The sequence below is a fragment of the Simochromis diagramma genome, unplaced genomic scaffold (genome assembly GCF_900408965.1).
Source record: "Simochromis diagramma unplaced genomic scaffold, fSimDia1.1 OVJJ01000816.1, whole genome shotgun sequence".
In the NCBI taxonomy this organism is placed as follows: Eukaryota; Metazoa; Chordata; class Actinopteri; order Cichliformes; family Cichlidae; genus Simochromis; species Simochromis diagramma.
The window spans coordinates 702,722-715,985 of record NW_024386908.1 but is presented as its reverse complement, the minus strand read 5'-3'; the positions used below and the strand labels follow the sequence as shown (position 1 = coordinate 715,985).

The 13,264-nt window shown below is 44.1% G+C and overlaps 1 protein-coding gene across 1 annotated transcript in view; it reads right to left on the bottom strand.

The window, feature by feature from the left end:
• Positions 1-13,264, bottom strand: part of adamts10 (ADAM metallopeptidase with thrombospondin type 1 motif, 10) — a 53,061-nt gene that overhangs the window by 31,569 nt on the left and 8,228 nt on the right. Inside the window, exons 3-7 of the mRNA XM_040034963.1 lie at positions 7,533-7,672; positions 7,241-7,450; positions 2,699-2,867; positions 2,070-2,272; positions 1,032-1,115 (exon numbers count right to left, since the gene is read on the bottom strand). Coding sequence (XP_039890897.1) covers positions 1,032-1,115; positions 2,070-2,272; positions 2,699-2,867; positions 7,241-7,450; positions 7,533-7,672 — 806 coding nt within the window. The remainder of the gene's footprint in view (positions 1-1,031; positions 1,116-2,069; positions 2,273-2,698; positions 2,868-7,240; positions 7,451-7,532; positions 7,673-13,264) is intronic.

Below are 13,264 nucleotides of genomic sequence, written 5' to 3'. Positions count from 1 at the left end.
ACATATCCTGGCACTAAATTACGGGCTCTAATTTTGAGGCACTATGAAAAGCATGAATCATAAATGTTCCCTAATAAGACGGCCACAGAGGAAACCTCAAAGCAGCGCCGTAATTCCCCTTTAATTCAGCATGATTCATCTGTCAAAGTGCTACAAGGTTAACCTTAAAACGGAGCCGGGTACATGTCTCGCCGCATGCTGTTAATGGCAGGCTAATAAGGTCGTTTACTACAGAGTCACATGGCACAGTCGTCTCCTGAGCTGTGCTGGTAAGGTCGTGCACTTTTTTATGAGCTAAACTCCTGCCCTGCGGTCAGGTGTGGACTCTGTCTCCGGCAGCTGCATCTTTTCTGACCTGCAGTCACTCGCTCGCGTTATAATACACGTGAAAAGGAGTCTGCAGCCATATTATCGGCAGCGCCTTGAGCTAAATGCTAGCATGAGTGCGTCTTCTGTGTTCACCTTCTCTTGTTCAACATGTGACTCTACCCCTGATTGTGCTCCTAGATGAAAAGGTCGATCATTCTTCCCTTATTACAATCGTATTTTTTTTACTGGATGTACACACAAAGCAACAATTTGTAAAATGTAACTGAAATATATCAAATCAAAAGTTAATTGATTCAAATAATCATTGGGGGAAAATGTGCAATTCAATCAATTCAAGTTTATCTGCCTAGAACCCACTAAACCTTTGAGTGCACCAAAATTTGGCGGTGATCCTTTCAAGAGGCGTCCCACCCAAAACCACATGCTGCCAGTGGATCATAAAAGCCGTTAGTTATGTATATTCTGTCACAGTAAGTTTTACTTATATAGTGCCAAAATCACCTCAAGGCACTTTACCTGTAGGTAAAGACCACACAGTATTAGAGAGAAACCCCCTATGAGCAGCACTTTGGCGACAGTGGGAAGGAAAAACTCCCTTTTAACAGGAAGAAGCCTCCGACAGAGCCAGGCTCAGGGAGGGGCGGGACAAAAGACACACTAGGACCAAAGCATTAGTATTAGCAGTAATTCATGCACCTTACCTGGTCTTCCATGAGCAGGATGAGCCGCGTCACCACGATGTTGACTGCATTCCCCAGGCTAGAATCCTGGAACAGTTTGGCAACCTGACCTCCAGGGAAACAAGAAAAGACCAGTCTTAAAAACGGCTGATAGAACAGCCGAGCACACCGCGGCGGGCTTTTTCCTGGCAATCGTTAGCGTATGTTCTGTAGATGACAGACATGTTTTCCCGTCATTTCTCCCCGCTGGAGCCCAAACGAAAAAAACGAAACAAAAAACCACTGGGGACGAGAGAAAACGGGACTTTGATGAATACAAATACAGATCCCGCCGCTCTGACTGCATAAACAGGTGCTTTTATTTTAACCAGGGTTTCATCCATATGTTGGTTTGAAAGCAAAGTCAGAGCATACTGCACTGGAGAGGAGAGCTTTGTATCTAAACAGGCCAGAGCCATACACTTCTATGCTTGTGTCTTCATTTTCTACCTAGGCGTTCACATTAAACGCAGCACTAATGTGTTCTCCGTGTACAACAGCTTAAGCACTGACCTTCCAAATCATCACCCTGGAAAGTCGGGAATAATTTGTGCAGCCAGGGCAAAAAGAATGCAGCTAAGTGACTTTAATGTATAACCAAAAGAAACGGGACTATTTTTAGAGCAAATCTGTATTAAAGAACCAAGAGCGATTCCTTCCCGCGTGCGTACGGTTTTCCAGTGATTAACTGCACGTACGAAAGCCTCACTGACTAAAACATGTGGCCTCCCCGAGGAGAAATCAGGCAACAGCTACGCATTTGTTTTTCTTTCTTTCTGTCTATAAACATTAATAATACATCCCCCGTAAGCCTGACTCGGCCTTGGAGACTTATTTCTGTCAGTGAAGACGACCCTGTTCTTTCCAGCTCGCCTTTAATCAGCTGAATAACATTTCCTTCTTTGCTTCGAAAGACGCCAGGCCACCAAATCACGGCCATGTGACAGTCAGTCGCTGAAAGCTGTTTTTTTTTCTTTTTTCATTAGAGGAAGAGGAAAGCTTTTGTGTTGTGAAACTTACAATATTCATGACTGCCAGGATGTATTGCTCGATGTCCCTGCGGCCGTGATAACCCACCATCATCTTATCAGCTACTACCAGCGTCTCCACGTAGCGCTCCCGGCTGACCGAACGCTTCAGAGGCAGCTGGCCACGGCCGACGTGATGAGGAGGCGTCTTCAGCGTCCGCTGCCACCACGACGCGCCCTTCATCGGCTTCTCGTCTGAGGCAGATCACACAATCTTACATTTTGACAGCGTGCTGTTGAAAAGAGCTCAAGTTGATCCAGCTTTGTATCGGAAACAGATTCTCTCGCTTTTCCCATCATTTGACCACAGATTAATAATAATTACAGCAATAACAGCAATTAGACTAAACACTCGACACACTTTGCGTAATCGTAGGGCAGCTTTACAAAGTATCTTTCTTTTCTTATATTTGTCAAACGGCGGCTTTCCAAACATACTTGTGCTTTTTCAGCAAACGCCCTGTAACACAGACTCGGTCACGCCTAATCACAACCGGGAACGCAGACACAGCCGCAGCCTTCTGCTGCTGGCTGGTGCACAGACTGGCCTGCGGATGTTTACTCCTCCGGTCTGGACCTTAACGCCGCTACTAAAAAAGACCAGAATATCTCTCGTCTCACCAATGACTCCGCAGGATTGGCCCTTGTACTGATGGCGGAGCGATGACCGCTTATAAACCACATGGGGGCGCCCCTCTGCTCTCTCCTCGCTCTCTGTCCCGGTTTGGTTATCTGGTGAGACAAGGGGTTCAATCAGGTACTCCTCTCCCCCAGCAACAATCACCCCCTGCTGCAGAGAAACAGATTTGAAGAATAGAATAAAATGAGGATTGCCATCACGGCACACAGATGACTTTACAGTGCGAGTGTTCTCCTGAGAAACTCTTTTCAAAAAGTGAAAACAGATGAGTCAGTTAAGCTCACATACCTATGCCTAAAATATGCTCACTGGACACTTTATTAGGTACGCCTAATCAGCCAGTCACACGGCAGCAACTCAAGCATGACCAGGACGACCTGCTGAAGGTGATTTAGGTGACTTTGAACGTGGATTGTTTAAGAAACTGCTGATCTCCTGCTATTGTCACAACCATCCCTAAGGTTTACTGAGGATGGTCTAAAAAAGAGAAAATGTTTTCTGGATGAAAAGCAGAGATCAGACGGTCAGACTGCTTTCAGCTGACAGGAAGAGGTGATGGCGCAGCACGTTGAACCTTGGTGGGCGGCAGCTTCAGACGACCACAACAGGTGCTACACCTGCCAGGAATCTGAGGAGGCGGATCACACCGGCTCCTCGAGATCGGACGACAGCAGATTAGAAAAACACCGGATGGTGGAGTGTAAACGAACGCACGCATCCTCCACATCCTGCTTCTACGGTGCAATCCGTCAGCCTGCTGGTGGCGTTAATGGTGCGCAGGGTATTTTCTTGGCACACTTTAGATTATTTGGGTGAAAGTGAACAACGCTAGCGAACCTTCAAACTTCACAGGAAACAGCTCGATCGTCCCGTCTGTGTTGGGCCCTTTGGGCGGTGCACACATACACAGACGAGCACACATGAGAGCATGAAAGAGTGAATGAGAGCGAGGAAAATGAGAGAGCGAGACAGAGAGAGCGATACACTAACACTTCCTTTGATTCCGCTCAGATGTGTTGGCTTTGGTCGGAGCGAGAGTCTCCTCACCCGAATGGCGGCGGCAGCTTTCAAAGTGCTTTTAATCCCATAATAAAGTTAGTGACGGTCCTCTGGACACACAGCCCGCTCGCCGGTGAATGCGCTCACGCTGGTTTGACTAACAGTGATTACGTGTCCAGCTTATTAACGCTTTGCGAACACGTCTAATCCTCAGCTGCGTATACAACTGTTATTTTGGGGTCTGCTGTTTGTAGTGAGAGGATACACAGATACACAGCGCTGTGAATACAGCAGAATGAATTCATCCAACGAAACGGGGCGCAGAGGAGAACGAGCTCTCACCCGCCGACGAGTGTGCGCGAGTCGTCCGCCGTGGAGGGCTGAGGTGACTTCAAGAGAAAGAGAAATGGATCCGGTGTCTTTTAAGGGTCACGTCAGACAGCTGTAAGATGTCATTTACACTTTGTTGAGATCAAAGCGAGCATTGCAGAGCACGACGCACTGCAGGTTACAGGTAGACGTTTAACAGATTGCAGTTATTAAATTTTTTGGACATGACACTATGTTAACCCTCATTTAAGTAACTACTGCTGTCTTGATTTGCTGTAAACCTGAGAATGGTGGAGGAGCTGTTATCACCTTGTGCACCTGGGCAATTACTTAGATCAGTGCATGGGGCACTGTCGGTTACTACCCAGGTCTTGGCTAGCAAACAAAGTTGAGCAAGCTTAGAGCCTCCACGCTGTGAAACAAGTCTGACCACCGAGATCATAATGGCACTTTAAAAAAAAAATAATTTTCTGACTTTCTTCTTGAAACACTTTTATTACAAGTAAAAAGCCTCTGTGAATGTCACAGTACTGAGTGTTTCAGATTCTCATTTAATATTCTTTGACTTCTTAGTGGTCTTAGTCCTTCCTGCCTCAGTGTTTAGTCTCTGTTCCCATGTTTACTCTGTGCTTTTGTCCCATGTTTCATGTATAATCACCCTTGTCTCTATGTCCCTGTGTCTCCCGTGTGTTGTATACTCAGGCCTGAAGTTCTCTGTCGCTACATCTTCCCTGTGTTCCACATCTAGTTACCGTATTTTTTGTACATAAGGCATATCGGACAATAAGGCGCATTAATCAAAACAAAACAGTCAGATAAGTCAAACTTTACTCAACTCATTCTTCTTGCTTCCTCCACTTCTGTACCATTGATTCATTGATGCTGAATTCTCTGCAGCTGCTCTATTCCCATGTTGTTGCAGTATATTAATGACTAACCTCGTATTGTGGATGGATTATCTCAGTTGTTCTCCTGACTTAATGTTTGGTCCGTTTACAGCATCCTGCCATGCGATTGCATTTGTCCCTAACCATCAGGAACCCTCATGTTAACTTTAATCGAGTGGAAAAAAGTTAGCGTTCAACCTCCAGCTTCACTGTTTATGCTATGCTAACATAGCTGTGTAGCTAGTGATCACGTAGCACATCATTATATAGCAGCTAGCCCAACTTCAGTAACCCTACAAACGTCACTGCTGTTTAGTTTTCTGTCTTCATTTATGTTGGAAGTGATAGCAGAGCTGTACGTTTGAATTTTTCAGAAATCTCTCAGTCAGAACATGCTACGTCATGTTTAGGTGGAAGCTAGCGAGCTAACTTCCTGCTAACTTCTAACTCCGTTGAATGTAATAAATCCTGTTTTCATGGATGCCTGGATGTTAAACTTAATTGTTACACCTGGTAAAGCAGCAACGCTGATCATTTTATTAAAGATGAAAGAAGTTAGACAGTTTTTAACTCTCAGTGATGCTGCAGTGTTCGTTTGTTTTTGGGACCTGAAGCGGATGGAGTTTAGGACCCAGATTCCTCCGCGAGGCTCCTGACTACAGTAGCCGTGATGCTCCAACAATCCATCAAGTAGCTTCACAGCTACCAAAGTTGCACTAAAACATTTTTGAGAGTGAGGTGATCCGCCTCCACTGTCTGTGTTTGGGTCCGCATCCTCCTCACGCCGCCCTCGCAGACGTGACAGTGAGTGTTTGATTTTTACCCATCTTTAGTTTTATGGGTTTTTATCAATCTCTGGGATTTTAATATACTTTGATTTCTTTCTGTAAACCTTCTAGTAACTTAGAACAGTCAACAGCTTTATTCGCCACATGCAGGTTGCCCCCGCAGTGGACTGGACCACTGAATGGTAGAAAAGTCTAAATAAAGTTTATTACTGCCTTTTCCTCGCAACCATCTATCACAAGCAACTTTACACTATGACACAACCTAAATCCTCAGAATGGAAATACTGATAGTCAGGGATTTCTTATACAATTATTATAAACTAACCAGACACTTCATTAATTACACTCTTTACACTACTGGGTTGGACACCGCCCCACCACCGCCTACTTTTTTAGGGCTTCAGACACATCTTAAATCTTTGTTCCACAGATTTAACAAGGTGCTGGAAATTTTAATCCATACAGATGTGATAGCATCACACAGCTGCTGCGGATCAGTCCTGCTCCATCACATCCCAAAGGTGCTGTATTGTATTGAAACTGGTGACTGTGGAGCCCGTTTGAGTACAGCGAACTCTTCTTTATTTTCAGGAAACCAGTTTAAGATGATCTGAGCTTTGTGACGTTGCCCCTCATCTTGCTGGAAGCACCATAAGAAGATGGGAACACCGTGGAAGTCCATAAAGACATGAACAAGGGTTTTATCGACGGACTGATTCGTATTGTTTCTGTCTGACACTGACGTTTGAATGTGGCGGCAGTAATCAGGACTCATCAGACCAGACAACGTTTTTCCAGTCTGCTATCATCATCATCATCATCATTCTGGAGTCTGCAGTTTCCTGTCTTAGCTGACAGGGGTGGCAACCTGTGTGGTCTTCTGCAGCCGCAGCCCGCCTGCTTCAACATGCACAATCAGAGACGCTCTTCTGCATACCTCCTTTGGAACGAGCGGTTACTTGAGTTGCTGTTGCCTTCTGGTCAACATGAAGCATCGACAACTGACCCCAACGAGGTATTTTCTCACAAAAAATGCAGATTGCTGGAAATTTTCTGACCATTCTCTGTAAACGGATGGCTGTGCGGGAAAATCCCAGCAGATCAGCAGTTTCTGAAATACTCAGACCAGCTCGTCTGTCACCAACAGCCACGTTCAAAGTCACTTAAATCATATTTCCACCATAATTTCAGCAAATCGTATGCTTACGTGTGATTGGCTGATTAGATATTTGCACCAAGTGGACCACACTTGAAAGGTACGCCTAACAAAGTTGCTGGTAATCACATTAAAAAGCTTTAAGTCTACAGTAGCAGCGCTGGACTGGACACAATTAATGATGTCATCTTTTAAAGTGAAAAGTGTCTCTTTTGTAGCATAAATTCTTCCTTTCAGATAAGGTTTAGAGCTGCTCGAGGACTCGAGGTTTGCTAAAGTGTCACGCTTTGATGTCAGGATCTGCTGCTGCTGCCGTCACTCAGTGTACGAGCTGTGGATTTGACCGGGAGGGTCGAGTCTTACCAGGCCGTTACAGTTGCTCAGGGCCACTTTGCTGGAATGCGGTTGGTCTTGGAGGTGTCCCACATAGTGGCAATGAGGAGAGTAAGGGTGACTCCAGGCTAAACGACCCCTCTTCCAGTACTCCACCTGGAACTGCCGTGACAGCAGGCTTCCCTGTAGCGTCAGGTTGAGCAGGAAGTTGTTCTGGGATGTCGACAGCTGGTAGAAGAGCTAATAGACAGAAAGATGCACAAGAAATTAATAAATATATGTATTTTTAATTTTAAAAAAGTTACATAAAAAAGCATAATACAGAGTCAGGAAGCCTGTCTTCAGTGCTGCGCCTTCTTCTTTGGTGGTGTTCAGTCATTTTTGAGTCCAGCATCTCGCCACTGGGTCCTACACGTACTGGGATGGCGATCTCATACTGGCCTAGACTGGATAGGAAAGCAGCTAGAGGGGGAGAAATAAAGACAGTGTAAAATCAACACCAGAGTTTAACTAGATAAAGACAAAATTCAGCTTCTTCCAAGTGACTCTAATAAAAAATACAAACCTGGAGGATTTGCGAGCTGCTTATTTTAAATCACACAATGGGCTTTTTTATTGAGTGACTAACCCAGTTGGAAAAGAGGAACTTGCAGACTTTTTGGCCTCCGCTCCAAGTACCCCTCCTTCACAAGGCCATAAGAATGTTCCCATGGTTACCTTGAAACTGTATACTTCCTGTCTGTGCAAGAGGCCGGCAATGATTTATTGTCCAAACTCGCTCAGCTCCAAACAGCCGGCGTCAGCTTACTAACGGGGAAGGGTCACTAGCAAAAGGAGCCCAGCTTAAACCTTTGGTCTCGCTTGGTGGAGAAGCGGCCCCTTCCCACACAGAGTAAATACCCAGAGATCAGAGCTCCCTGGTACAGACTTAAAAAGCTCCGGACCAGGAAAAATCTCTCTGAAGGCAGCAGATAGCTGTGCCTGGAATAAACAGCGCAATTACAGCACAAACACTGCGTTCACACAGACTTTGTGAGGCTGCAGTGTATTTGTGACATGGGAACGTTAGTGCAAAACACAACCGGCGTTCGAGCCTTTCGAACTGTGGGAACCAAAACACAAATGCAGTTTCTGCATTTCAGGTTTCACGGTTAATCTTCCAGCCCCGTGTCGGCAAAAAACACCCTTTCAACACAAAGGACGCAGCCCTCGTGTTTAGTCTAAATTAGATTGAGACTAAACATGTTTCAGGTATCTATTCGTCCGTCATCTCCTCCCTGTCCAACAGCGTGTTCCCACTTTTCCTCATTATCGCACCTCCACACCAAGCTGCACACCTGCACCCTATTACCACATCGCTTTTTGCCGTATTCCTCTGCAAGATTATCTAATGTGTTGCAGCCACGGCGTCATGCTAACTTGTTTCGTCTGTCTATTAATGTTCTGCCATAAAATCCAGCTCCCTAGTAAACTCTGATTTTTAGCTTACATAGTGTTTGGGTCTCGTCTTGTTTCATTGGGCGAGTAGTAATTCATTTATATATCAGTACTTCTCTCACACCAACCAGTCGCAGCAGATGGCCCCGCCCCTCCCTGAGCCTGGTTCTGTCGGAGGTTTCTTCCTGTTAAAAGGGAGTTTTTCCTCCCCACTGTCACCAAAGTGCTTGTTCATAGGGGGTCACAAGATTTTGGGGTTTTCTCTGTATTATTGTAGGGTCAACCTCACAATATAGAAGCACTTTGTTGTTGTGATTTGGTGCTGTAGAAATAAAACTGAATTAAATTGAATACTGCTACTGAAACCAATCAGACAGTGCATTAAATACAGACAGTCAAGTGATATATTTTTTATACTGTAGTCAACATTAACATTGCATTAAGAGTGCATGCACCAGCTTTATAAAAACTTATTCTGGGTCAAAGTCTGTTTTTCCTTAACAGATCTGATCATTTACATATGCCTGTGTAGGTTCTCACTCATTCGGGTCATGGTAGTCTTAGGAGCTTGGAAACAAAGCGACTGGACTTCTTTAAGTAACTTATAGAAGCTTAAAGCTGAAAGAAACTTAAAGAAGTCCAGTCGCTTTGTTTCCAAGCTCCTTAGACCTTCATTTAGATAAATAACTGCCTGGATGTATTTCAACATAGACACTGTGCCAAAAGCTTACTATTTGGAGACATACTTCAACACTACCTCCCACTTCATTGGGTACACCTGTTCAACAGCTTATAAATGCATATATCTGATCAGCCACAATCACATGGCAGCAACACAGTGCAAGTGCATTGCAACCGAGCACCAGAACGGGGAAGAAGGCTGATTGTAAGGCAGTAGTAACTCGAATATCCACTCACTAATCTCAGTCCAGCACCTTTGGGTATGTGTAGAACCAAAGAGTCACATCGTGGACATGCAGGCAACAAATCTGCGCCAACTGTGCGATGCCGTCATGTCGACACGGACCAAAATCTGTGAGAAATGTTTGCAGCAACTGGTTGGGTCTGTGCCATGTTTTAAAGCAGCTTTGAAGGTGAAACGGCGTGCGACCCAGTAGGAATATACCCACTGAAGTGGCTGGGAAATGTCGGTGGAAAAACAGAACTTAAACCTAAAAGCATACTGCAATCCACACAGATGCATACCTAATATCTGCTTTATAGCTGAAGCATTGGAAACGAAAATGAGATGAAACCCTGAATTCTCAGAGTGAGCGTCAGCCGCAACATCCGTTACTTCTTATTTACTCACCAAAATAGCTCTTATTCTCATTATTACTTTTAGCCATGACTCTCCTACAGTGGGCAATCGAGGCACCCCACTGGCATTTTTTCCCCCCAAACTTCCTGAAAAGCATTAGATTTCCCACAACAAATCCATCCTGTTCTTGTAAAGCACAGCATGTAAGCCGGCAGGTGGCATTTCCCCTACGTTTGAAGCACAGGAAAAACTCCTGGACAGAAAATGTAAGTACTAATAAAGCAGATAGAATTTGTGTCTATAGAAGAAGTTAACGAGACCTCACACAGAATTAAGTGTAATGAAAACCAGAAGACACATGAACCTACAGTCTAAAGCTACAGCTTGGGCGAACTCAACAAATCCTCATTCCCACACCCACAGGGACACGAAACACCGGCAGCTTCAAAGGATTGTTGTGAAAACAGTTACAGGAGACATTTGTGAATGCTATGAACTCAGAACAGCCAGCGAGAAGTAAGAGTGCAAAAATAGTTATCAACCCTTTAGTGAGCCATTAGAGGTGCAGTCTTAGATTTGCTGTATTAAAGCTTCTAAAAATAGCACTATACAAAAGTCTTGAGTCATGCCTCATTTCTTTATATTTAGCTTTCTTATTATTTCTTTGTGGTCTTTAAAATTTTTCAGAGGAATGTTTTTGTGTGTCTTAAGGCACGTATCACTGACCTGTGACTCACTCAAGCATAAAAACAGCATCTAACTCAAGAAATGGACCCGTGGTGTGTTCAAACACAACAGATGACCTTTAAATTGTATTTTAGGAACTTTGTTTCTAGCAATTCGGTGGAAAAACACATGATTTATTCCCCTTTCTTTTGCTGAACTTATGAGAAAAATAACACAGGCATAAAACCGTATTTTTGCACCGATGAGGTGATTCCCAACGACCTATTAGGTGAAAATTTGGCATGTCTCGGCCAGTGTTGGTCAAGTTACTTGAAAAAAGTAATCAGTAACTAATTACTGATTACTGCCCCAAAAAAGTAATCCCGTTACTTTACTGATTACTTATTTTCAAAAGTAATTAATTACTTAGTTACTTTTTAAAAACACGATTTACAACCTGAAGAGGTGATAAAGTGATAGATCTTTCAGCCCAATTCTACTTTTTCTGCATAATCCATCATACAAAATGTAATCAAATGGAAAAGTCTCTTTTTAAAACTTGTTTTATTAGTTTTAATCTTTTAACTTTATGCATCAAGCAAAAATTAAATTATCTGCAACATTCTCTGACTGGAAGAAATTAGTTTAACATTTAAACCTATTTTCTGCACATTCCAGCACATAAAATAAAATATTTTTTGTGTTTACACTCAGTCTTTCAAATAGATGCAAGTAAAACACAGCAGAAAATAAATAAAGTCAAAGACTCAGCGGTCCTGTTGCTCTATTTTCACCTGTAAAGCAGGAGTTGAGGTAGGCGGAGGTTTACCCTGGTGCAGGTGTGACGCGGTCAGTGGAAGAATCCGCGAGTTTCTCTGTGAGTTTCCCATTACGTCGTAGCTACTCGGTGTTTGCTCGGAAGTTTAGGGGTTTTTTCGCTGTAAAAAGAAGTTTTCTTCCCACGCACAGCGGACACTAATGTTTTTGTCACTTTTTATGGAATCAAACTCAAAGTAAGGTCAGTACTTCCACGCTTTAAACGCTGCACGCTCATACTCTCTCCTGCACTCGATATATGATCCATTGTTGATCTGCACACAGCTGTTGTCACTAACGGCGCACTCGCTTACGTCACTGTCATGAGACATTCTCGCAAAAAATCACGGTTTTAGTAACGCAGTAACGCAGCGTTCCTACGGGAAAGTAACGGTAATCTAATTACCGTTTTTGCAATAGTAATCCCTTACTTTACTCGTTACTTGAAAAAAGTAATCAGATTACGCGTTACTGCCCATCTCTGGTCTCGGCATGATGTGCAGCACGTCCTTGAGGAAACTGCACAGGTGGAGAATAAAAGAAAAACTAGCAAACCTCGGAAAAAAAAGATCTACAAAAAGTATCAGAAAGTCAGCAAAACGCTGAAACAGGACCTGAGCGAAGCATCTGGCCCTTCACGTGATCCATCTGCTGTTCACTTAAAACTTCATCTGAAATGTCTGTGAAGGTCCTCAGTTATCCAGGTCATCGTAGTCTAAGGGGCTTGGAAAGAAAAGCATCTGAGCGTCTGAGCTCACCCGAAACCTTGGCTGATTGTGACCTACACCCATTTTCACACCTGGGCTCGTGTGATTGGGTAGAGGATCAATAGGGGGTCCCCACTATCCCACTTGGGAGGGACACTCACACAGGGCTTAAGGCTACGTCCACACCAGCCCAGATAGACTTGAAAACGTGTCCACACCAGCGTTTTCAGTCGTTTTCACAGAGTTGTGCGTCCACATTGAAACGGCCCAAAACGCTTACGTTCCAGTCCTGCGCAAAAGCGAGTGAGAATTAAAGAATTTAAAGAAAAGCTATCAGGAGTACAAACTGATATTAATCTTTTTTAGGGCTGTCAGAATTGAGAGCAAACAAAACAACTGCTGTATAATGCCCTCCGCTACAATTGGTCACATGACTGCATCACATGATGCATCACGTCATCGTCTGCGTTTTCGAGTGTCCACGCTGCGACGGGACAGCTTCTTTTTGAAATGTATGCGTTTTTGAGAGCGTTTTCAAAACGCTGCATTTTTCCTTGAGGAAAACGCCGTCTCAGTGTGGACGTGAGGCCAAAACGGAGAGAAAACGAAAACGCATTAGTGTGGACGTAGCCTCAGTCTTCTCGGATGAGAAGTGAAACGTCTTCAAGCAACTTAAAGAAGTCCAGACACTTTTCTTTCCGAGCTCCTTACTCCTCATCTGAAAAGGTTTCACTGGAAGGATCGCTGTCGAGAAGACGTTCTTAAGGAAGGGGGACAAGCTGAAAGTGCTCAGGTGCCACATTACACAAGAACTGGACTGAAAATCAGCAGCCACGGGTCTGATGCTTCGAGTGGTTGTTAATATGCACGGACGAGGTCAAAACACGGTGGAGGCTCAGTCACGGCTCAAGCCAGACGTCAGCATTTACTGAGCACAGAACAAAAGGCAGCCAGAGAAGAGAAATATTCCTGAAGACTCCACAAAGAAAGTTTTCCCAAGGTGGTCGTCCCAAATACTGACTGACAGTAAAGTACAAACTCTGTTTTTGCTTTCATGCTGTATTTCCATGTATGTTTGCACGTTTTAATGCATCGCCACACCTGTATTTCACATTTTCCTAGCAAAATATAAAGAAATGAGGGATGGTTTGAGATTTTTGCAGAAGC